This window comes from Falco naumanni, chromosome 1, assembly GCF_017639655.2.
Source record: "Falco naumanni isolate bFalNau1 chromosome 1, bFalNau1.pat, whole genome shotgun sequence".
NCBI lineage: Eukaryota > Metazoa > Chordata > Aves > Falconiformes > Falconidae > Falco > Falco naumanni.
In genome coordinates this window covers 17,754,512-17,780,126 of record NC_054054.1, presented here as the reverse complement: position 1 = coordinate 17,780,126, position 25,615 = coordinate 17,754,512, and the positions used below count along the sequence as shown (strand labels likewise).

General features: G+C 44.5%; 1 protein-coding gene across 5 annotated transcripts in view; it reads left to right on the top strand.

The window, feature by feature from the left end:
• The first annotated feature begins 378 nt into the window (after window positions 1–378).
• The window catches only part of AFF1 (AF4/FMR2 family member 1), a 113,123-nt gene continuing 87,886 nt past the window's right edge, over window positions 379–25,615 (top strand). For 3 of the 5 annotated variants that reach the window (XM_040583158.1, XM_040583136.1, XM_040583125.1), the window contains exon 1: window positions 379–428. In XM_040583158.1, the coding sequence (XP_040439092.1) occupies window positions 394–428 (35 nt within the window). In that variant the 5' untranslated portion in view covers window positions 379–393. Of the gene's footprint in view, window positions 429–10,483; window positions 10,709–16,501; window positions 16,599–25,615 lie in introns of those variants that run through there. The other 2 variants (XM_040583142.1, XM_040583149.1) reach the window with 2 other exon arrangements.

The following is a 25,615-nucleotide window of genomic DNA, read 5'->3' as shown; positions in this document are numbered from 1 at the left end:
ACTTTTGTGGTGCAAAATTATTTTGGAGAGTTATTTAAAATGGAGATTTCAGATGTAGCACACAAAAACCTAAATGCAGAGTGCGTGCACAGACATACATAGACAAAGGAAATAAACATTTAGATTTCATTTTTTTGTTTGCAACAAACATTCTAGACATCACTATGCTGTAATGAGTTGCTACTTTGGAAACTGCAAATTTTTTATGTTTGATTATTTGACTCTCCCTTTTTCCCCCTTTGCTGACTGAGGAAGGATGTTCCCAGGTTGGTCTCGGTGGCTGTTGAAGCAAAGCTGGGGGGAATCTACTAAGTACCTGTGTGCTTTTGTAAAAGAGATGTTGAATATCTGTTTTATCTCTTCCAGATGAGCTGACTGGATGGGAGCATCATAATGGACCCTACAAAGGAACAAAGCAGTGATGATGGGTAGGAATTAATTTGATTTAATACTGGCTTCCCAGGTGCTGTGACAAATTTTGAGATGGCTTAAGAAAATAATACCCCCCTCAATGCAAGAATTGTAATGGCTGAGTGGGAGAGGAGGAGTTTCAAATCTGACAAGCTGTTTTTTGGCAAAAAATTGATGCCTTTTGTAACTTGAATCTGTTGTGAAATGAACACTGCTTGACACTGGGTCTCAATGGGACCCTCACATAGATGTGGCACTTAGGTGCATGGTTGTGGTGGACTTTGTAGTGTCAGGTTAATGGTTGGACTTGATGATCTTAAGGGTCTTTTCCAACCTAAGTGATTCTATGATTCTCACTGGTGAGGGTGGCCCATTGTGCTGTGGAAACTCTACTCATCACATGGAGTTGAGGTGTTTGCTCACAGCACATAATGCCTTGATCTCTAGTGCACCAGCCTTGTTGCTTCATATCCCGACCTGCTTGTGGCCTCTGTGTAACAGGGGGCTGGGTTGCCATCGCAGTGATCTGCGTGAGGCAACCCAGCCCTTACAAGAAGCGTTTCTGCACTCTATGCATTTGAAGTGAGAAAGGCAAGCCTGTCAGGTCTCTGAGTCTTGCAGGTACGCGTTTGGAAGTTTGGACAACGAGGGATTTACATTTAGACACCTAACTTGCAAAACTGATTATTTCCACACACACCCACAGGGGTGGTGTTTTTCTGCAGTTCCCATTTCTTTCTCATTTAGCTCTTTACAACTGCCAGTATGCTTTATCCTCATACCACAAGTCAGTGTCCTTTTCCCCTATTATGTGTGCCATCCTGAGGCATAAAAGGACAGTGATTGCTGCACAATCACATTAAGGGAGGACACATGGGTGGACAGAGATTTTGCAAAGACATCCAAACTCCTCTGCTATCACTTCATTTATTTTTTAATTTTTTGTTGTGTCAATACATCTGCAAGGATTGGACCTTAAAACAAAGCAAAAAAGATCTGTTCTGGGTGGCTTCTTCTTGCAATACTGGGTATAGCAGCCTGGTCAAAAAGCAAACCAAAATCATGGGCATTTACTTGCTCGGTGTCCTACATACCTCTCTGCCTCATCTAGGGATTGGATAACACCACAAAATGAATCTGACAGCTGTAGTGAATCTGAAGGGTACATTGTGTTCTGTACATAGATGTTATCTTGATTCAATTGGAATATAAATCAGGATATCTAACACTCTTCACGGTGTGGTTTCTGACAGTTCCAGTGCCAAAGCCAACAAGGACTATAAACTTCTTTCTGTTGTTTTTAACTGTTTGTGTAAGTTCATGCTTGTTATGGAACATTTTAAGGCATTCAGAGTGGTAAGTGAGTAATGCCAGGGAAGATGATGGAAATTGCTCCTGATGGCTGCCAAAAGCTGGAGGGGTGCAGCCTCTCATGCAGTCTGGTTCCTGGGAGAAAGTGGTTTCTTTTTCTAAATCTATTTTCTTCAATTTAAATAATGAAATGTTTTCCTCTCTTTTCTCAGAAATGTTTGATTCCTAACATCTGTAGAGCAATTTTTTTCATAACAGCCGGCATCCAACTTAGTCTTCTGTTGTTAAAGTTGAAATAACCTTTTTGTTACGTTCTTCCCTGCGATTTTTTTCAGTGTTGGACTCAACTCAGTTCCTTTCCTTTGCCCTGCAGCTTCTCTAGCCTCACTGTAGCTATGCTGTGTGGGTTAGACCTGGTGAAATCTAAGTGCTTTTCATGGTTTGCCCAGCAAGGATGTGCTGCTGGCAGTCAGCTTTGGTTCTGGAAAGTGCCAAGTTTAAGACGGTGCTATAAAGCAAGCTTATGGAGAAGTGCTTTGCTGAATCAGGGTCAACAGAGAGTTTTGCTGCCTCAGCCCTCTTCAGACTTACCATTGCTTACAGCGCGCAGCTTCATTTACCTTGTTAAACTGGTTTTTGTTTACGCTTCTGTGTATGGGTTTCTGAATTTTGCTTGCTTTCTAGCTGTACTTTAGAGGCAGGAGTTTGGGAATGAGATTAATCTATCTCTTTTTCTATTAATATGTGGAGCCCTTGAATTTCTATGTTTTATGGTTGCAACCTGTGCTTTATGGTAGTGTGATGTATGTATTTGCTATGTGGCTAGTTCCTCGACTACTGGTGGAGCAAGATGCAAGAGTATCAATCCCTTGACAGTTTTTTTGGGGGGGGGTTGGGATTGCCAGAACATAAGCAACTTCTAAGGATTTACCTCTCTGCAGGCATGCAGCCTCTGGTTTTCTGTAGAGGTAGCAAGGAGATGCAAGGAAGAAAGGTGCTGACAGCCAGGGAGGCTTGGGGGGCTGAGAGGTTAGGAGTTGTCCTGCGGGTCTGGGGCAGCAGAGCCTTTGTGGACACAGTCCTTGCCTTCTGACTTGGTGCAGAAGTCTCCTTTGCACATGAAAAAGCTACCCTCAGCTGCTTCAGGCTGGGAATCACAACATCCATTTGCCCCTTTTCACCTCCAAATGTGAAGGACTCCTCAGTGGCAATAAATGGCAGCAGTAAGATGGATCTCTTGTCAACAGAGCTGGGAGAACACATTTTAATTACAGGACAGCAGTGCCTCTTGAAGACTGAAAGTAAGGGTGTGTGTCTGTTCAAAAAACCTGATGCAGTACAGTGCAATGAGATGTTTTGAAAAGCTTTGGCAAGGGCATGAATTTGACCTATTTCTGGGTATAAACAAATACATGTTTTACTTTACAGCAAATATATTTCAGGAAAGCTTGTATGATGGTGCATCTTGCCCCCTCCCCCAGGCTGTTGCACAGTCTTGGGAATCCCTCTTAGGCTCCTAGCCTCAGAGTAGTGAGGTGGGCAGTTAAGCATCCCTTGACCATACCAGCAACTCCTGCATGGCTGTGGTGGGGAATGGCACTGACTGTACCACGAACATTCCTTATCTGAATCGTAACATCCCCTGACAGCCTTGGAGAATTCCTTATCTGAATCAAAACATCTCCTGACAGCCTTGGAACATTCCTTATCTGAATCTGACTGGTACAGTACCGCTGTCACTGGAATTTTGAAAATTCCAGTAATTACCAGCTTGGATTGTGGCCAGGACAGAAATTTATTGACTAAAGCCAATCACCTCCAACCCTATAAACAGCAGTCCTAAGGGAGGTCTTTTTGAGCTCTCCTGGACTGCAGCGGGCTGCGACCAGCATCTCCCTCTTCACGGGGTGCCTCTCAGAGCTTGCAGACAGTTAGGAAGGACCGTCAGCGTAATCTAAGGACAGAGCCTGGGCTGATACCCCAACTCCTCAAGGCTCAACCCTTTCTCCATTGAGAAATGCAAAGATTTTTGACGTGAATATTTCACTGAACCTTGAGGGTAGCTTTGAAGAGGTATACCTTTGTACAATTTTTATATATATATATATCTATATACATCTATTCCTTTGTGTCTGCATGCTTGCATGTGTGTGTGAATTGATTTAGGTACCTCATAGCAAGTATAGAATGAATGTTACTATCTCGGATCTGAAATTAAGTTACTGTTGTGATTGCAGTAAATCCTGTTGATCCACTTGATAGTCAATTATTAAGTGCTGCTTATCTAATTTATTAAATTTTGTGATCAGCCTTGAACTGTGGATAAACCTTAGACATCCTTTAGATATAAACTGTTGTCCAAGTCTGAGACTAAGATTGGATCTAGCCGCACCTAAACTCTATAAATAGAGTTTAGAAAGCAAGGGGGTCCTCTCTGAACCTCGTGACTCAACGGGAGGATTTCCCTTACTCCGTATATTCCTTTAGATATAAACCGTTGCCCAGGTCTGAGACTAAGATTGGATCTAGCCGCACCTAAACTCTATAAATAGAGTTTAGAAAGCAAGGGGGTCCTCTCTGAACCTCGTGACTCAACGGGAAGGTCTCCCTTACCCTTTTACATCTTTAGTCTCTGTGTAAATAATTCCAACCTAATTTTTTAATGTGGTTCTTCTTTGTGTGATTTATCTATGTAATAAGTAATAGTGAACCTTGCCACTGAACTTTGTGAAGTTACACTCCTAAAAATTCATATTAAAACTATTTAGCTAATGCCTTTGGTGATTCTTTAAGTGACCTAAACCACTCACAACAGCTTATCGAGCCATGTGTTTAATTATTTTAATATAGCTTGGTATCTATTCCTTCTTTGTTGGTACTCAATGCTTGATTAGTTGTTTCACAATACTGTAAGCTTCTGGGATTTGTCCCACAAACAATGTATTATCATACATTTATTAGTATAATGTCAAATTGCATGTTTTTTTCCTCAGTTAAGTGATGCTGTGTTCCCTTTTGAGCAGTCCTTGATTCAGATTCGTTGGATTCTTGCAACAAAAGCTAGGTATTGATCGCTGCTGTTAACGTTGTTGTTCTTTGGTTTATTTTATTTAACACTTCTTGAAAACAAAGATGTGCAAAGATTTCTTTCATAATACTACCCCTATGCATGCCCACCCAAACCCCTAAACAGCATTATAACCAAAAAGGCCCAAGAAATTTTATAAATTTTATAGCAGGTGAAGAATTACAGACTTAAAGAATGGCTTCCTCAAGCTTTCTGGAGTTGTGGAAAACTTTCAGATGCTTTGGGAGGAATAAGTTGAATAGGTGAACTAGGCTGGAGATAAAATACCATGTGCTTGCTTTGAAAATCCATGGGTGTGTGAACTGAGGCATGGCAGGTATTGTTATCGGTGAGCAAAGAGATACTGATCTTCCTTCTGTATGAGCGCTGGACCCTGCTGTAGATGCTGTAGGTACTGATTTTGGCAATGTATCAGCATCTGCACCTTATTGGAAAATGTTGTCGCTTAATGCTTGAAACTTCTGAGTCTTCTTGGGTTTGGGATTTCTTTTTTTTCCCCTCCCTTGTAAATGCCAGCTTCCTTTTGGTCAGCATGTCCAGATATGCGTAGCTATATGGCCAAGTGAGATGGTGCTGTGCACATAAAATACACATAATGTACCCACATCCTATGCTTTACCACTGATGCCTGAGGTCAGTAGTCTGGCATTTTCAGGAGTTCAAAACTAAGAAACATAGCACCCAGGTTGACTGCACACCCTCGTTTCTTTTTCAGTTGGATTTGCATTTCTATGCGGTATTTAAATCACAAGCTTCATGTCTGGAGAACTCCATTCTCATTCAATGCATAGGTAGATAAGAATGGATCTTCTTTACTTAAAATGCTCATAAATAGCTTAAATACATGTGGAACTAGGATCACCTGCAGGAAGCTTTTCCTGTTAGGTTTTCAGGAAGTGTTTCTTTGGTAATCCTCTTCACCGCATGAACATTTCTGAACTTATCATGAGCTGAAGAGTATGAAAAGCTTATTTTATTGATTCCTTTTGTTTGTGTTTTGCTTAATGGAGACAGTTTCCTTCATTTGCAATACTACTTTCAGGGGCAAGGACCTGAAAAAGGGAAACTTTAATCCCTGATCAGTGAATAAAATAATAATAAAAAAAAAGACCAGGTAGGAAAAGCTGCAGTTTGCTCATCTTAAATAGATGTAAGGGAGGTGTCAGCAGCTGACAGGATATATTCTGACAGAAAGCTTTCTTCAGGGAAACACTTACTTGTCTGACTGAAAATGTTCCACAGGAATTTACCAGTTTTCATCAAATCTTCCAACAAAAAAAAGCATAATTTTGTTTTAGGGCAACTGGTAAGCCAGAAACCAGAGGTGGGGAACGCAGGGCCTCTTGGCTGTTCCCTTGGTTGTGTGTCTGAAACTTTTAAAAAAGCATCAGAATGGCATTTGCTTCATGTGAAACATTTGTGGCATAGGATTTCTGAGGCTTTATTCTAGGTGGGATGTTCAGTGCTCTGCCCTGCCTCTCCTTCCCTAAAAATGGAAAGTGGCTGCCAGGCCAGCTCAGGAATTATGACTTACCTTTGTTAGGAGAAAGCAGGCACCTGCCTGCTTTGGCTTTTTGGGAAACTCCAGTAAGTAAGTGGGATTGTTGGGATGTTATAGAAAATCTGAAAGTAATACAGTGTTGTTGTTCAGTTGATTATCTTCCCTGTTAAATTTTTAACAGAGAGAATGCTCAGTTTAATTTTAAAACTCCTTTTATAACTTCGGCAAACTTGAGATGCTGTTTTCCATATATGATGCTTCCAGTGTTCTTTGCTTTTCCTTTTCCTGAAGAGGTCTTCCAAGGAAAGGAGAAGCCCTGCAATTTAGTAGTAGTATGTCGTTAAATCACTGATAGCACTGCTGGGAAAGTCTAGTCCTGGTGTCCTAGTCTCCCAGTCCTTCCCTGCTTTGATTCCTGATAGTGTTTTTTCCTCTCTTCTAGTAGTTGGCAGGATCTTGATATTCCCCTCCTGTGCTCTGTGATGTTTGGTTTTTTTGTTGGGCTGGTTTTTTTTTTTGGTGTGTGCTAACGTTTCAAATTTGAGTATTGATTTTACTTACAAGCTCTTTTCCGGGAGTATGTGTAGCATGACATTATGGTGACTTCGTTGATCTTTTTTAACAAGTGAAATTAATCCACTTTTTATTTGAATTCACTGTTAAACCAAACTCCGTGTGACACAAACTGGGGGAAGAGAAGAGACCATTAGGTAAAGAATACCATTTATCAAAATTTAGATGATTTAAGTAAGGTTCAGGTAACAATTTAGTGAGAAAGGCAGGATTTCCCAGGGCCAGTTTGGCCACAAAATGCTGTTCTGTACATACAGCATGGTCCCTAGAAATCGGGAGCTCACAAGCAACGAGGCACCAGAGCTTTGGAGATGAGAAGGCAATGACTTCTGCTGGCTCTGTTGCTCGGGTACTGCCTAATAAAACAGTCTTTCTGCCAAGTGCAGCCGCATATAGGGAGTTCTGTAGCACAGTGTCACTGCTACAGGGGCCTGTTGAACCAGCCTGGTGCTTTTCATGGCACTGATGCTCTGGGAAGGGTCTGCCTAGGACCCACTTGGGATAGTGGTGCTACTGCTGCAAGAAGCCCAGCGGAGCTGTGGACTGAGAGGGATGAGGTAGAGGCTTCAGGAACAAGGCCCGAAGAGCTTGTTGTAAACATTAACTCCCTTTCTTCTGTGAGCAGCTGTTTCACTCCCGGGATACGTTTGGCCCAAGGACTAAAAGTGGTTTCTAGGTGGTTCATGGCCATGTCTTGAAAGACTCTGTCATTGTTGCCTGGGTGTAGGTGATACTAACGTTTCTTAATTTTGGAGTGCCTGCCTTTGCAAAAACGACAGCATCCTTTTCATCACAGCATATCTGTGTTTCGGGGGTGTGTAAAAATACAAATTAAAAAAAAATATTAAAAATGCCAGCAGCTATTTCTGAGCTGCAGTTTTATTTGGTCAACCTTTTGATTTATCTGCAGGTTGGCAATCTCTTCAGAGTCTCAGCAGAGGTGTCTGCTGTGTGCTTTGAAGAAATTGATGGTAGGCAGTCCTCACCTGGCAATGTGAAGTGGGGTTAGATTTTTCTTTTACAGTCTCAGAGAGTTGCATAGGCGTTTGTGAGACGAACACTGAAATACAGAAGTTGAATGATGACATGGAGGTTTGTCTCCTGCTGCTGCATTTCTTCACAGTCCTTGTTCTCTTGGGAAGCCTCTGTGCTTCCAGTGCAGGTGCCTTGCCTTGGCACAGCCTTGTATGCCTTGGATCAATGCCGAAGGCCTTGCCATAAAGCCAACACACTGTTAAACATCAATCCCTTTTCACAATACTGCAATCAAGAAGCACTTGAATAAGTGCTTTTCAAGGAGGAGGGGGTGGAAAACTGCTAGAAACTTTTGCTGCAAACAAAGCATGTTGTTCTGGATTTTTTTTCCTGGAGAAAGCTCAGTTGTTGTGGCAAGTCTGTATTTTCCATCATCTACTTTTCTGCCCGAAAGAGCTGAGTTTTATTTAATCTTCAAGGAGATAACCTGTATGGAAATCTCCAGTCTGAGCTATCTGGACTAAGAAAATTTATGTGATCAGCTGGAGAGGGTTTTTAAAGAGGAAAGCAGCTCTCCCTGTTACTTGTTTATCCCTTTTCCTTAGCCTTGTTTGCCACTGGGAAAGAACGATGTCCATGGGTTAGTATACATGGCGGCAAGTGGAGCTACACTTGTAGATCGTGTCATCTGAGACACTGCTGTACTATAATAAATAACAGAAATTAAGGTAGTGATAGGTCAGATTAATGCCTTGAGAGGGGAAAATGCATTTTGTGGTCAAAAGTGACTGAATACCACAGAGCTGTGTAAAAGCTGGGAGGACATAAGGAAGCAGAGAGTGTTTTCTGATGTTTTCTTGTCCTTGTTTCTACCTCGCAAATTTTTTCGAACAGTGGAAGTGCTTATATGACCGATTTCTTAGCAGGGGGCATCTACAGGGGTGGCTTCTGTGAGAAGTGGTAGCACCTCTGGGATAATGTATTTAAGAAGGCGGGGGGGGGGGGGGGGGGGGGGCGGGGCAGCTGAAGCAAAGCAAAGGCAGTTTCAGCCACGGAATGGAGGAGTGAGAGTGTGTGAGAGCAATTCTGCAGACCCCAAGGTCATTGAGGCAGGAGGTGTCCAGGCACTGGAGCAGAGATTCCCCTGCAGCCCATGGTGAAGCCCACTGTGAGGCAGGCTGTGCCCCTCAGCCCATGGAGGTCCATGGTGGGGCAGATACCCACCTGCAGCCTGGGGAGGGCCCCGTGTCAGAGCAGGTGGATGCCTGAAGGAGGCTGTGATCCCCTGGGCAGCCTGTGCTGGAGCAGGCTCCTGGGAGGATTTGTGGAGAGAGGAGCCCAGGATGGGGCAGGTTTGCTGGCAGGGCTTGTGACCTGTGGGGGACCCATGCTGGGGCAGTCTGCTCCTGAAGGACTGCACCCCATGGCAGGGACCCACGCTGGAGCAGTGTGTGAAGAACTGCAGCCGGTGGGAAGGTCTTACGTTGGAGAAGTTTGTGGAAAACGGTCTCCTGTGGGAGGGACCCCGTGTTGCAGTAGGGGCAGAGTGTGAGGAGCCTCCCCCTGAAGCATTTTTCCTTTTTGGGCAAAGGAAAAGAGTGGGGAAAACCCCCAACCATTTTCTGATTTGTATTTATGTTTTAAAATTATGTCCTTAAAATTAATATGCTTGTGGAAGCTTTATGTAAATGGGCTTTTGAAGTTGTAATGGGCCAGGAATGGGGTATAAACTCTTCTCCTGGCAACCGCTGAGTACTTTGACACAAGTTGTGCTTTAAAAGAGAGAATGAGGAGTGTAATCTTACTGCAGTGTTGGTAGAAATCTCAGCTGTGCATTGCCTGCTGGGAAGAGCCAAAGCGATCTTGGATAAATGTCTGCCTGCTGCATGCCTGGTTAATTACTGGTGGAAAGGAGTTGCAGGAGTAGGTTGTTTTTATAATTGTGCTGAGGAACACCCAGAGCTAGGGCTAGGTATTGCTGCTTTCCGCGTGAGTCTACATGCCATCGTCAGGGCAGGAGCCCTGCAGAAACCGCAGTAGCAACCTGCAGGCTCCTTAACGTGCGGTGTCAAGTGTGGGCACCTGCCTCCTTGCTGCATCTCTGCAGCCGGGTGGGATTCACCTTCACAGCTGGGTTTCTCATTCAGGGTGCAAACCCCCTGGGCCAGTTTCTGCTGTTTCTCTGCAAAAACCAGACAGGCGGAGAGACGCCCCCGCACGCACCCCGCGGCCCGGGCCCTGCAGGCGCAGCCGCTGACCCCTGCGCGTCCCGCGCCTTCCCGCGCCTCGCCCAATCGCGCAGCTTCCTTGCGCGGGCACCACAGCATATCCTTTTAAGGAGGTTGGGTCGTACCATGAGAGGGTGGGTAAAGAGGGGGTGGATGTGCCGCCTGGCGTGGGTGTGCTGCCGCAAGCCCCGCTCGCAGAAAACAGCGGTGGAACAAAATGGCAGCGGGCCGCGGTGGCGGGCGGTGCTGGCGCCGGCAAGCTGCGAGCCAGCCTTTGGCTTTCCAGCGGCGCTGTGTGCCCCCCCTCAGCTGAAAGTGCGAGGGCCCCATCACGCTCCCCGGCGGCCGGGAATGCGCGGGGCCGGGGGAGGGCCCGGTGCCCGGATGTCGATCAAAATGAGCGTAGCCCGCCCCTGCGCCGGGCAGCCGGGGCGCGGGGAGCCGGGGCGCGGGAGGCCGCCCTGACACTTCGGAGGGGCCCGTTCGCGGGGACCGGGCAGGGAGGGCAGCCGGCAAATGGAAGAGATCTTGGCAGGGGGGTAGAGCCTGGACAGCTGGGGAAGGAGCTGATGGATAGAGGACGCTTGGCAGCGTAAACTTCACGATGGCTGCCCAGTCGAGGTACGGCATTAAATAACTTTTTTAATTATTATTTTTATTTTTAATTTCTGTCTGCGGATGCTGCCGAGGGCTTTTGCACAGCCTGGTGTTGGTAACGGCAGGCTCTCTCCTTTCCTGGCACGCTTGGCGGCGGGTTTGGCGCCGCGTCCCGGGCAGCCCCTGGCTGGCGCGCCCGCCCCCCGCCGCCGCTTCTCGGCACCAACTTTCTCGTAGCAGGAAAACCAGCGCCTTAACAGCGCCCTGTCAGACCTCCCCCTACCCGGCAAGTTAACAGCTCTTTGAAACTGATTTTTTTTCTCACTTATGGACTTGGCGATTGTTCGGCTGGGGTTTTGGTGATTTTCTTCCCGCTTGTAACCAGCCCTGGCGTAAACAGGTTTCGGTGGTTGCTTACAGCAGCGTTGTACGAGGCGGTGAATGGTCTGTATGTGGTCGGGCTGGAGGGCTGGCTGCGTAAAATGGAAGCAGGTTGTGTCTGCTTGTGTGCAAATCTGGGAGGGTGGAAAATGGTCGTGGAGTGTGAGGAGGGAGAATGCACTGGAGTTGCTGTCAGGGAGCAAAATTCAAGCGAATAGACCGATCTTGGTTAAATACTTTTTTTCCAGCTAGCTGTGTTTTTAAAGAAACGGCTTCTTGCCCGCTCTCAGGGGGGCATCCTGCCTAAAGTGAATTTCACACTCAGCATGGGGGAGGCAGCTTTTCTTAAGGCGTAGTACTTGATGAAGCAGTGCTATTTAAGGTACCTGTTAAATGCTTTTTAGCTTTTACGATGCTTTAATGGGCATCTCAGAAATGCCGAAGAGAGAAACTCCTCTCTTTGCTCTGCAGTCCCACACCAAACAGCCCCCCCCCCCTCCCCCGCTCCCCTTTTCTCCAGGCAAAGGGAAAAAAAAAAAATAAATGGTGGTGTATCTTACACAGCAGTTTGGCACTCGCGGTGTGTTTTCACAGTGGTGCTTTTCTGCAGGTTTGAAGCCAAGAGCTGGCTTTAAATTACAGGCTGCAAAATGACAGAGCCCTGAGGTTTGGGAAGGAAGGACGAGAAGATGGATTGCTTCGTTAGTAGCTGAACTCTTCTCTAGCTCTGCTTGCCTGCTCTCTCTGCATGTGGGGAGACTGGGAGTACTTAACAAAGGCAAAGGTTTAATTTTTCAGCTTTTTTTTTTTTCTTTCCTTTGTGCAATCACTTATTCGCATGATTTACTGGCCTGCATTATCAGCGCATTGCTCTAATAGGCCTGCCTGCTAAGAGAGGATACAGCATAAATCTTGGCGCTGCTGGCTGGCCTTGAAGCTTGGCTTCACTCCAAGGCCAGGGACATGCTTGATGTCCCAGAGGTCACCCAGCCATTTTCTCGGGTGGCAGGGGGGCACATGGGAGTCAGGTCCCAAGCAGGAGCCCCCCAGCCTGGGCAAACGGGCTGCGAAAGGGCAAGGCTGGCCCTGGAGTCAGTGAACCACATCCCTAACTTGTAAAGGGAATGGTGCGGAGAATCCAGTTTTGTATGTTGAGTGGTCCAAACTGGGAGCGAGGGCTGGATCCATGTGGGGCAGGTGAAAGGACTGTGGCCCACACCTAGTGCTTGAGATGGGCACGGAGACAAGATGTGCACCTGCCATTCTGTGTCCTCCTTTCTCCTCTGTGGGTTCCTTAGCTTTTGCTTTTGTTAGGATGCTGTGAGGTGCCCAAGCTGTAAAGCTGCGTCAGAGCGTTTCAGTGTAGTGAGTAAGAGGGTAACCTCTGTATCCTTGCAGATCAGTGTCAAAATCTCTGATTGTTTTTCATTTTAAGACGTTTAGAAGAGAGTAGGAGTGAATATGAGGAGCAGAAATTAGTCTCTTGCAGGAGAAGAGGTTACATTTGCTGGAAAGGCTGGTGCTTGTGGTATTTCTGTTTTGGTGGCACAGGTCAGCAGGGGTGTCTGTCTCAGTCCAGGAGATTTGTGCTTTGTGGGTGTGTAGAAGCTTTTACTCCACAGTGAAGCATGACTTTATATTTACAATAAATAGCTGGAGTTATACTGCGTGGGACTGAGAGGCTGCACGTCTCCAGAACTCATTTGCCAAAACATGACAGAGGGTTTACTTTGCTAGATAGTCGACCAAAGGTGTGGGTGAGCTTTTTGTGTGCCTTTCTCCATTGTAACAAATACGAACAATTTTTGCAAGCTCAGTAAATTACTGTTGAGGTGGGCATGATACAGAGCAGCGTAGCATTTTGGGTATCGCTCTGTTTGAAGCCTTCGGGCACTCTTCCATCTGCTTGGGTTTGCTATTTCTCAGATGCTGTGTGTTTCAGCTGGTGAAAGGGATGTGACATTTGGGAGGATGCTTGTTTGGTAACAACAAGAAAATCCTGCATCCTTTCTTCAGCTTCAGTGCTGTGATCCTGGGCAGCTCGCCTAGTATTTGGGTTTCCCTGTTTTGAAGGGTGGAAGGGGAAGGAAAACAAGGTGATAAAACATGCCTGTTGCTGCTCTTCAGTATTTTAAAAACTATAGTAGTCATGACTGAGAAATTGATGTGCTAATGGATGCCATGACATTTTTTAAAAGAGTAAATCTTGAGAAATGATTGTGTGGTGAGTTGGGTATGTTTTTGTTTCAGCTGTTTGAGAATGATGAGCTTGTACCAGTGGCTGCTGTAAATAGCTTATATCCAGGCCATTAGGTGGAGAAACTATTATCCAGTTAGCACTGTTTTGTGTATAATGTAGATTTTCTTATTATTTTTGTTTCAAGTTGCTAGCTGAGCTGTAGGTTTGCAGCTGTAGCTTTCTATGCACTTGCTTCTGGAACGTGCAGATGATGTGCTGCCTGTAGTGCCCCTGGGCAATAGGGCCTGTGTCAGGTTTTTATGGCATATTCGGGAACATGTGAGTAGAAGCAGAATCGATCTGAATGAGGACGAGTTTACTTTCTTATGAAGCATGACGTGATGTTCATCACGTGCTGTTTGGCTGCTCTGAGGTACGGCAGGACCCCTAGGAGGTGCGTGGGACAGACTGGCACCTGTGCTGCCCGTCGGCTGGTACCAGCGATCCGTGAGGGTATGGCTCCTTAGCTGAGTGCTGGAGCCCATCTCTCTTCTGCTTCCCTCCTCATTAAAAATGTGCGCTCTACTGCAGCGGTCGCAAGCTGAGGATCTTTAGGTGAATAGCTGCCTTATTGAAGATGTAGGCTGCTTTTCTCAGGCTGGTTGGGGTCATTTTAAATCACCTGTAGACCTCATTGATTATGCTTATTTAAAATTGATGGATAAATAAATACTTTGTCGCTGTGGATGCTAAAAATTTCCGATTGTCATGTAACTTGCCTTTTGAAGCGGTCACGACTAGTGTGATTGCGGGTATGCAGAATGAATGCAATTCCCTAATCTTTGCGCATAGGTGAATACAGGAGCATAGTTAGAACAATGTGAAATCTGAGTGTTGTGCTATCACCCCTGCTGGGCTCACCTTGCTCTTTCTCCTGAGTCAGCCCTGCAGGGAAGGATAGTGATGGACAGCAGTCTGGGAAACCCTCGGTTTCCGTCCCCTAAAGCCAAGTTGTACCAGCTAAACCCAGAAGAGTGTTGAAACAAGGCTGTACCAATCATTTTGGTAGAAAAAAAAGGTGATGCTGTGCAGGAATAAGATGTGGCCATGTCTGCATTTAAAATGTGGTAAATGCAGCAGAACGGTTTCTGCTAAAGGGAATACCCTGGAGGCTTTTCCCTGGGGAGAAGCTATGCTGAATGATGCAGTTTGATTTTGTTCTATGTCGTTTCACAGCTTTCCAGGCCAGATCTAAAGACACATTTCATAACTTGTTTGCTTTGTGGGTCCTGTTGATACAGGCAAATGTCAGTATTGGTGATGCTGCATTCCAGTCAGCTGATACAGGTGAAGAAGGGCTGAAACAATGTCTTGTTGGAGTCTACCTGTCTACTGAAAGCTAAAACGTACTGTGAACCACTGTCGGTTTTGCTTGTACACTGCTACTAGCCCTGCCTGTAGAAATACAACTCCATCTTGTCCAGAGCAGAACGCCTGGCTAATCCATGGCATGTTTGCGGGCTGCTGGGGATTTTCAGTTCACAGTTCCTTGGACTTTCTGAGCCTGTAGTCTGTTGCATTGGGGCTGGCCTGCAGCTGAAGCTACCCCATGGAGAAGAGATGCTCCCAGGGAAGTGGATTTTTTGAAGTAGGTTTGTTGGGTTTTGGTGTTTTGGGGCTTTTTTGTTTGCGGTGGGGATTCCAGGTTGTAGCAGACTCTTGAAAACTTAGAAACACTATTGTCGTGGTATGCCTGACCTGGTATAGAAGGGAATGTTTCCTTAGATGACATAGTTTTCCTTGGTGTGAATCTGTATTGTGGAGAGAGGCATCTTCTCGCTGCTGTTTATGAGAAAATAATTTGCTAGCTCAACTGCAAGATGCAGCACGAATAGCAGGAAAAAAGCTTTTAATGAACTGCGTAAATTCTCTTCAGCGCTTTCCTTCAGAGCGTAGCCACAGTGAATGATGGCATGAAGCTTTTAAATGCCTTCAAAATATAAGAGGAAAGCTGTCTCAGTGAAGTACATGATGCTACAAAGACATTATTCTTTGTTAGGTGGATGACAGTGAAGTGAGGACAAGTTCTCCAGGGTGGTCCAGAGCACAGAGGCTGGTTTACTGCTTAGCTTGCAAGCAGCTTGGTGAAGGTTACTTTAATGTAGAGATGTCTGAGCCACCCCAAAAAAAAAAAAAAAAAAAAAAAGTACTCATCCTGTTCAGGCTTGAATACAATGTGGAGATTCTTTTTTTTCCCTGCGGTGTGTTAAGAGTAAAAAAAGTACTGGCTATGTTACGTTTTGCAATTTTGGCTGCTGCAGTTTGGCTGTATCCATGATAAAATTGAGAAGACACACGTAGCCCTGTCTGGGGTGGAGCAAGTGGCTGGGGCAGATCTCGCTCCAAAACGCGGTGTTATCATAGGTGGATTAATATAGAGCTGCATTGCGCTGGCAGAATGTTTTTATGGGGAACAGAGAAGAGCTACTGCATGTGCTGTGAGCAGATTTTCCACAGTTGCATATTCACAGCCAGTTTGGGGAAGAGAAGTTGCATTCTAGATCTATATAGAAGGAAGCAGCTGTGGGAAGCAGGGAGAGGCAGGGTCCTTCCCACCCGACTTTCCTCTGGGCTGTGATGGTTGCTTTGTGCAGAGCCAGCCCCCAGCTCCCTTGTACGTTGCTGAGGTGCACAAATTATTGGATCACCTTATTTTACTGCACAGGTTTTAAAAAGTGCACTTCTTTTGCTGCCTTGTTCTTGTAAGAGAAAGAGAGAGGTGGCAGGCAGGGAGAAGAAGCAGGTGTGCAGGCACAAAGCTGCATTTGAGGAGGTGCTCTGTTAATGTTAATACTCTTTTCACCATTGTCAAGCTGAGGTGACCAGGCAGGTTTGAATAGGCAGTCTCACAGGTGCCATATGCTTCATGAAGATGTTTGTCTTCTGGGTTAATTGAGGCTTAGATATTGTTTAGAGTGTAGAGCTGTCATTTTTAGTTGTACCACGTGTTTATTGTACCAGTAACCTGAAGTTTTCCTGTAGTTTGATTTTGCAACGCTGCCTGTCGGGTTAAGAGAAAATAATGTCCCTGCTTTAATGTTTAGAGAAAGTTCCACAAGCAAATTGGTAATGTTTAACCTCAGAGACAACAGTAAAGCTCATTCTCAGAACTCTAAAAAAATGTGGGTGTCATTTTTGTACTTAAAAAAAAAAAAAGAAAAAAGGCAACAAAAAGACAGCAACAAAGAATAACAAACAACAAAAACACCCCTACGCCCCAATTCACCAAAACTGAAGCAGGAGTACAGCAGAAGCCCTTTGTAAAAAGAAACAGAAGAGCAAACTCACAATATGGTAGTATTTTCATTCTATATGCTTTTTTGCCTAGAATGCCATATACTATCAAAATATATATGTACATATACATACTCTATAAGCAGCAAATGATGTATTCATTGATGCATGAATAACTCCTTCATGGCACAGTGGTACTTAGCAGCTGGTGTGTGTATGTGAGGTATGTGGGAGAGCATGAGTGCATGTGTCTCTTCCCTGAGCGGAGTTATGGGCATTACAGTTCAAAATAGGAGTATCTGCTAGCATCTGAAGTGGAAAGGAATTATTAAAATGCATAGCATTAAAGGGACATTTACATCTGTGGAGAATTGTAGACATGGTAAGAAATTGCTTTGAGTGTTGTGCTTCTGCAGTTTGTTAGATTGTGCTTAAAAAGGTATATGCTGAGGTAATTCATCTTTGCAAGCACAGCTTAGAAAGTCTGTCTCTCATAACTGCTCTGCAGCTGTCTCTCAAGAATCCTTTTCCCCCAGTAGTCTGGTTTGGAAAAATCATCCTAATTTGAAGACGGGGAATATGCTGGCAGTTTAGAAGTGCTTTGATGAAATGCCTGTCTTTTCCCTGTCCCCACCGCCCTCGGCAGAACAAGCTGTTCTAGTAAAAGTTGTTTTCCTGGTGCCAGTAAGCCTGTGGTTCTGCTGAGAACAAGCTGTTGTTCGTCCAGGGGCCTATTTCTTCATACCTTTGCTGAAGTAATGTGTGCTAACAGAAAGATAGCACGGGCTAGCCATGCTGCAGGGCAGGGAGGTTTGCTGGCATTTGGTTTGTTGGGGGGGGGGTTGGTGGTGTTTTTTTTTTTCTTTTTTTTTTTTTTTTTCCTTCTAAAGACTTCCTAGCATTGCTATTACCTGGAGGCCCCCATCCCTGGTGGCTGCCATGTCTGTCTGTCACTGCAGCTTCAAGACCTTGTTTACCATGAAAAGTAACGCTGGCATAGCTAAAAGTACAGGTAACAAGTACACTGTGGAGGTGAGATAACTGTGTTGACCACAGCTTGGTGTGAGCTCCATGATGCTGGTGAATAAGGCTGCTTTTTCTGGCATGTGGCTTCTGGGAGGATGGGTATGGGGTGGTGGGTGTAAGCGGTGTTGACTGAAGGGCTTTTCAGGACCTTGGTGCCTCCCTTCTTTGCTGAGACCCTGCAGACCCCGCGTAGTGGCATAGTCTGCTTTGTCTGGCAGTTAACTCTTAATTGGTGAAAGAAAACACCCATCTCTGTCCAGCAGGACCATGATGTTTCCTGTAGTCCACCCTGAAAGTCTCTTCAATTTTACTGAAATGTTACACCCACCTTTTAATGTTGTTTTTAAAGTTACTTCCACACTTGTCTATCTATATATAAATTTTCAAAAGCACTAACCCCCCAAGTGCTTAACATAGATAGAAAAATGAAGATGTCTCATGCATAAATCACTGGGTTCATGGTACTTGCCTCCTGGAAAAACTAGTTTTTTCCATTACTAGTGCAAAATTGTCTGGCACAAGGAATGCGGTTACTTCTCTGTGCCTGCTGAGTGTCCTTTGGCAAAAATAATTTGTACAGCTACTGTTCCTGTTGTCTAAACTGTTGTGCCTGCCTTCAGCGTGTGAGCAGGGTGGTTGCATTTGGGGCTGGTACTTGTTTTGGGGGTGCAGGGTGAGGAATGGGGAGAATGGAAAGAAGTCACTAGAAATAAGGTGGTGAGACTTGAGACTGTAATATGTTGTCCCTGGTGATTCTTGTGCTAAACTGTGGTTGCTGCCCGAGTTAGCACCTGGGAAATAAAATTCTTCACCGTTCTTGGAGCAGGGTGTTTTGGGGTCAGCCTTCACCGGTGCGGTACCTGGCTGTGGTTTGCTCACTTGTGCCTCTCTTTAGTATTTATTTAGTATTTAGCTGTGAGAAAGTCGAGCACACCTGTAAACTCTGGAGCCACAGCCTGGCTGGCAGTTAATTCTCTGTCTATGCTGCAGGGCGATCTTGGCTGACTGATGCTCATGTTAGTGGTACATCCTGGTCTGGAGAGGGAGCTTTGCTGTCGGATGCTTTCCTGGTGGCTGGCTCTCGTGCAGGCTGATGGGATGTGTACGGCGGGACTAGCAGCAGTGCTTCTCCCTTCAAAAATAGTTTTAAAGCTTTAAGAACGCCAGTTCGGAAGCATGTAGAGTTTATATGTCTTTTTTCTGTGTCTAAGTATATTTTATGTACATTCATTTTTGAAAGCTCATGATTTTCAACTTGTTGAACAACAGGTTTTCTTTTTTCCTTGTTTTTTGTGTGTCAGAAATGTTTACAAATATCAAGTGTTGGGTTTGATTTTTGGCTTTCTGGTTTAGATATTTCATAACTTTCATTCTGGAAACAAGATGAATGAGTCCCTTAATATTTAAAGGGCATGCGATCACTTTGCTGAGGTATCGGAAGACCGTTAACAATCTGTCTGTTTGCAAACCCCTATCCATTTTACGTGGGCTAGTTTCAACAAACTAGTAGTAGGCTTTCTTTGCTTAGCTAGTGTTTGTGACCCTCCTAATAAGAAATGCCTGGTTCTGTGTAATGGACTACAGGAGTAAAAAAAAACAAAACTACTGGTCTGGAGCTTAAGAAAATACTTTAACTGCGCAAATTCGGGAGAGACAGGAGGATAGGTAGAATTGTGTTCTGTTCTTTGAGAAAGTCTAACCTGCTTTTAAAAACACCCTAATGATGAGATACGGTCTTCAGAAACACGGGGGATTTTTCCCATTGCATTCTGAGTGAAAAGCAGTTGCCATGTACACTGAGGTGTTGAAAATAATAGACCAGAAAAACTTCCTGATTTGGCTAACTTGGAAAAATTCAGTAACTCAGTGCTTCACCTTTGAAAAAAGACTTTTGGGCATTTAGTGAATAAAGTGCTACAAAGCTTTCTGCTGCAGTTCTCTATTCATAACAAAAGTGCCACCAGTACTCTCAGCCTTTTCTGTTAAAAGTATATGCTGATAAAGGAATACCTGTATGACTTTTTCTCTTCTACATATAGGGAATTTTTAATATCATCAAGCTGTCGGGGTAAAAATGATGTGATATATGAAGGAACTGGCAGAAATTCTTCCCTGCTGAGAAAAGCCAGAGTTTGTAAGTTAGATGGTACCATGTGATCAAGAAATGTCAAGTAAGAAAGCTGAAAGAGAGTATGGATGACACTAATAATGCTGTAAAGGTGTGCCATCTAGCTGTAACAGATGTTAAAGTGTTTTTTTCCCTAAGTTCTCTATGGAAAAAAAACCCCTTATTTTCAGCATATTCAGTGAGTTTCATTTGGGGGGGGTAAAGAAAAAGCTTTACTTTCTAGACTTTCTTAGCATGATACCAGTGTTTGTATTGACCAGTTCTGTGGCTTACTAGGGGGCCATTAATAACAACGGCTGAAAGGAAAGTTACTAGCTGAAATTAATCTCTCATGAAAATGAGTATTTCTGAGTATGAAGGTATGCTGAAGGTTTGGTTGTGGGTAGCTACACATTCCATCTACAGACTGCAGCCTTTTGTGCAAAAATAAACAACTCTGAAAAGTCATTGTTTTATCAAAGACTCTCTATGCAGATACATGGAATTGTGCCTACAGGGCAGCCTAGCCAACTTGTGATGAAGAATTTAACTTGGGAAAGGAGAAAAAAAAATCTTAACAGCTTTTCTTCAGCAAAGCCTAGGCTTCCCCTCTGAGGATGCCCTTAACTTTTTGTTTATGTTGTTCCCTTCTCCTTCCAGACCAGCTTCAAACTCTTGAGTAAGTGGGATGACCTCAACCTTGGTTCTGAATCAGCCAAAATGAGACAGCCCCCAATTGGAATTTCTGTACCTACCTGAGCATGTTGCTGAGCATAGTGTAGTGCAGTTAACTTGGTGCTGCGGTGCACAGGCGGTGCAACTCTGCGCCAGGTAGGACCACGGCGGATTAAAGTGGATGGGTGAAATTGTCAGTCTGCAGGAATGGTAACATTAAAACTTGGCTCCCCAGCTGGTTCTTCCATTACTTAAATGTGTGAATCAGTCTAGTTCCTAATGATTTGGAAAGTGTGTTTTCTTTCCAAGTCAGTTAAGTAAACTGAGCAAACTGACCTGCGGTGGGTAGGTTTTTCTCGTTGCACATCACTTTGTCACATGTCTTTGGGGGGACAGTCTGAATTTATGTGCAGGGGGCCTATGGCTCTTCCTTTCTCTTACGATGTAGACAGCTGATGTAGTCTAGTACTGCGTTTCACAGCCAGAACCTTCTTTCTGTAATTCTTCAATAAACAAAACCAGTTTGTAATTGTAATATGATCTGATAATTGCAACCAAAACCTTCCTGGGCTCTGTTCTGGCAGCTGCATTGGTGTGTGTTCATGCTGTTTCGCAATTTGAACAACTTGTGAGACAGTTTGTAATGAAAACTTAGGAACTGTGATATTTAAAACAAAAAAACAAAAAAAAATTTAAAAGCTATTCAAAATAAAACACCCCAAAACAAAGAAAAGGGAAACTGCATGCACAAAAAAATTCCTGTCCTGTAATGCTTGCAACCCTGATGTGTGTGTGATCTGGGTTAATTTTTAAATCTAATGAACATTTAGTTGACATTCCATCCTTTGGGCTTAACCTTGTGTTGTTTTGTGGCCAAATACAGTTGTGCAAGTCCTTACCCTAAGAACTGACTTGGTATCTGTGCTGTACTTAATTATAATGAACCATGTATGGAGCGTGTGGCATCTCAGTCAAGGGTCTTGCTTTTGGTACTGTTTCTGCTCAGCTCCCTTGAGAGTGCTTATTCCTGTAGCTTTCCTATTTGGCAGTAATCGTTTGTGTTAGTCCAAACAGTAGGGAGGGGGGGGGGGAAATCTCCCTTTTTTCAGCTGTAGCAAAAGAAAATCTTAAAAATCCTGTTTAAAAGTATCTCCCCCCCCCCCGAAAAAAATCTGGTAGAAATGCCATATAAAAGAAGGTATTATGAAGGAAACTCTCTTCTCTTCTTTCTGTGTCCTAACCTCATCTTTTGCTTTTCTTTTGATGGATTTCTGCATTAGCCACACTTTCATTCTTTTTTATGGCCCACTGCTTTCTAGCTGTTGGTTTGGTGGGTGAGGGGTGTCATGCATCAGGCAGATGAAAAAGCGTGCAACTTAACACAGGGGAAATACTGGGAAAACTACTTCTTTACTTCCCTGTTCCTTTGTACGTTGATGAAATATCAAGTTAATGGTTTCCTTTTTTAAAAATTGCTTCCTTGAAAACAGGCCATCCTCCTCCCTCTCAGCCTAATGACGGAAATGTGCAGATGATACTGATATAAGCTATGTTTACTTGAGTGTAACAACTTTAAAGACTGTTTATGTACAGTAATCTGCCAAGCAAATAATGATTTGTTTCTGTTTGCTCACTATTTCTTTCTTTCCCCTAGAGAAGTCCCTGAACACACAAGGAGGAGAGTGTGAGGGCTGAAAAACCAGTAGCAATCACTGGGGTTAATACAATGCATTTAAAAGGCCTTTAAGTCATGCCATTTTCTTAGGAAGTCCTTGAACTATTCTTCACTCTTTCCTCTTTTCTTTCCCTTTGCCGAGTACATGCATATAAGGTGGAGTGCAAGTGAGGTGCAGGCACTGACTAGATAGAGATCTTGGGTCCTGCTGGCGCACAGCGAAGTCTCGATGGAAAGTAGGAAACCAGAGGAGGGTTGAAAGGGTTTGTGTGAGTTTGGCCTGCCAAGGGTGTGCTGGAAGCTGAGGCAATGGGCCAGGGCTCAGCAGGGTGTATGTGCAAGGTGTTGTTACAGCTGCTGCTCTGAATTTCATGGGTTCCTTTGGGTTTTTCTGCATCGGTCTCGTTCAGGGCCACGTTGTAGCCTTCAGCATGTACGCTCAGTTCCAGCTGATCTATTCCTTCCACATCTTTTGAGAGGCTTAAACTGTCTGTTATAAGGCAATGAACTACTTTGGTGACAGGAGGAATTTAGACCGCTATCTGTTTTTCTAGTTTCCTGTGGCTTTAAGCTCTCAAGTCCAATTGGAGAAAGCATTCCTGTTAGAGCCACGCTTGAGCTCAAAATGAATTCTTGACCTGGAGCTTCTGCATGGACAATGGGTTTTATGTGCACGTGTGTGTGCATATAAGCAGGTGCTCAAAATGGTTTCCTGATTCACAGCTTGAAACTGAGGAATGACTTCTACATGTGTGCATGACAGAGGAAAAGAGATGCGGGAGAAGGGAGGGATATTAACCTTAGTTTCTTCTGTTCTTCCTCTGTGGTGTATATTGCTACAAGCATCATATTTATAAGTAGGGCTGTGTTAAGTGGAAAAAATGTGTGGCTAAGGCAAAACGTGCTGGCCAGGAAGGATTCTAGGAGTTGTTCTGAGGGTGGGTGAAAGGAAAGTTTCAGGTGGAGCAGGAAAATGCGGGAATAGTGACTCTCTCTGTTCTTTCCCTCCTCCCATTTCTCAAGTGGCTTCCAGAAATACTTATGCATAACAAGTGTGTTGTGCAAAACATTTACTCTTTTGTGGTTGCATGCCTAGTAACTGCGACAACTAGGCAATTGAGTAAGATAGAAAAGGTACAGAATGTGTTAGAAAGTGTGTACTGAGATTTTAGAGAGACTTAGTTATCCTGTGGTTTAAAAAAAAAATAATTATCCCAAATCCCTGTGATCATCTTCTGTTTTCGTGGAAATACCTAGCTTTCTACAGATAGCTTGGTTGGATGTTACTTGGGTCATTTGGGGTGTTAGCTGGTGCTGGGAGTTGTTATTCATCGTGTTTATGGATGCTTTGTTAATGAATCTCTGGAACAGTGAGAGACTATGGAGAGATGAAGCAATCCAGAGGAACTGCGTCCCCGCAATGATGCAGGAAGCTGTCTGGTTGGAAGCAGGTTGTTCAAGAGGCTTACCACAGTTGACACTGGATGTAGCTCTAGACAGAGTCAGGGAAAATGCAGCAGCCTACACGGAAGAATTTAAAACCTCCTCCAGAAGTTTGACGCAGTGGTTACTGCAAGGCATCTGCTCGGTCCCTCAGAGAGCATGGCACAGACCTCCTGCCTCGGGCTCAGGGCGATGAATAAGTGTCATTGGGAACATGTGTGGGAGGGCAGGGGATGAGGAACCCTAGGGAGAGGCAGTGCTGATTCATTTTCCTTCCAAACCATCTGTTGTCACTGTGGCATTGAGGACAGGGACTCAGGGGCCATTGGTTGTTGCCATGAAAATCCTCCTAAGGGCAGAGGCTCTGATGGGTTTTATCGGGGAGGGTGATGTGTCCCTGGAAGATGTCGTGAGTCACTGCTGAGTGGATAAAATGCTGCATATAGCTGGTGAATATCCTCCTGTGTACTTCGGTAGTAATTTTCCAGCCTTGGTCACAAGCGTGGCACAAAATCACTGTCATTATTGTCTGGACAGATGTGACTTCCTTCCAGAGTGGTAACTTCCCCAGACAGAAGGATAGCCAGTTGAGAACAGTCTTGGAAAGATACCAGTCCCCTAGAAGATTAAAACTGGAAACAAAATGATACAGAGTCTGGAAACCGATAAAATATAAGAGCTATAATGTAATTAACAAGTGCTTTGACTAGTTGCCTTTTACCAGTTGGCTGTCAGGTTTTGCTCCTTGAGGAAGGAAAGAAAAGTTGCTGTGATATGACCCTATGCTCTCATAGGTGAGAGAGACAGGCATATCGTTAATAAAACTGAAGTTCAGCTTCCTCTGTAATTTCCATTTGCAGGAGTTGAATCTAATGTCTGTTCACTCTCTGTGCTTCCTGCCAAGGTCTGAGGAAGAGCATCTTCCTCGTTTGTCATAGGCTTCACTGGTACTGACCCTTTCCAAGGGCTGAACCTGTGTGCACGTGACAAGGCAGTGTGTCTTTCACCAGTAACCTCCAGTTCTCACAGGCTTAACATGGATTGGGCAGAGGGCAAGGACTTGGGAAGGAGAAGCAGAGCAGTGCTCTACAAAAAGGAGAAAGGAAGGGGGGAAACCGCAAACCAAACAAGAAAGAAATGTGGTTGGTGTGTGAGGGGAACTACCCACAGACACTGCAAACATACTTTGTTACCTAGTTTTTTTGGTGGTAAGTGTATTGACTGAGGCTGCACAAACGCGGCAGACGTCTGAAATAGCTGAATTCCTACACTCTGCCTGCGTACTGAAATGTGAGGGACAGAAGTGATCGCTCTTTACAGAAATAAAACTTCCATAACATTTCTTACTCTGCTCTTAGAGGCACGAGCAACAAGGTTGCGTTTACGAAGGGAACTCATCCTGTGCCTAGGTAGGTGTCTAGCTGGTGACTTCCCAGTTTCACCCAGACTCCTGGAAGGCAGTCAGCTTCTTCACTGCTTGCACCATGCTGGCCCATCTGTGGTCACGCTGCCTGTCCTCTCCCTGGGTTTAGGACCTGGCGCGGGAGGATGGTTTCTCTGTTGACCCACGAGCACTGCCTGCCCTTCCTAGGCTGCTTCACAGGGACTCTGCCTGATGGACATCTGCTTCTGAGACTCCTGTGGTTACATTGCGTTTGTTGCTCAATTGCTTAACAAAGTGCTTTTAATGGAAACGTAAAACCGGATAGAAATACAAAGCCTAATGGAATAATCTCCTAATTGCAGTGCTGTAAATGATTATTCAGCACATGATTACTGTACTTGCAGGGGGGACAGTGGGGAGGAAAGATTATTGAATGAAAGACAGTAAACACTTCAGCTGCTAAGAATGATGATTTATTGCCAATCTGAGCGTCAGGCTAAGCAGGGCAAATAAACTGACAATAGTAAGTGCTTTTGGAGGTAGAAATTGCCTCATTCAGGGTATTCACTGTGTGGGACACGTAAATTCTACCAGGATAAATGCACAAAGAGAGATTAATTAATAGTGGCGAGATACTCATGCATGCACTGTCCTTAGGCAACCCAGAAAAAGTATTAATCAGCACATTGCCCAATTATTGGCAGATAGCTCCTGGTATGTAGTAGTTTGCCATTTCAGCTAGAAAATGCATTGTCCCTCTGCCTCCC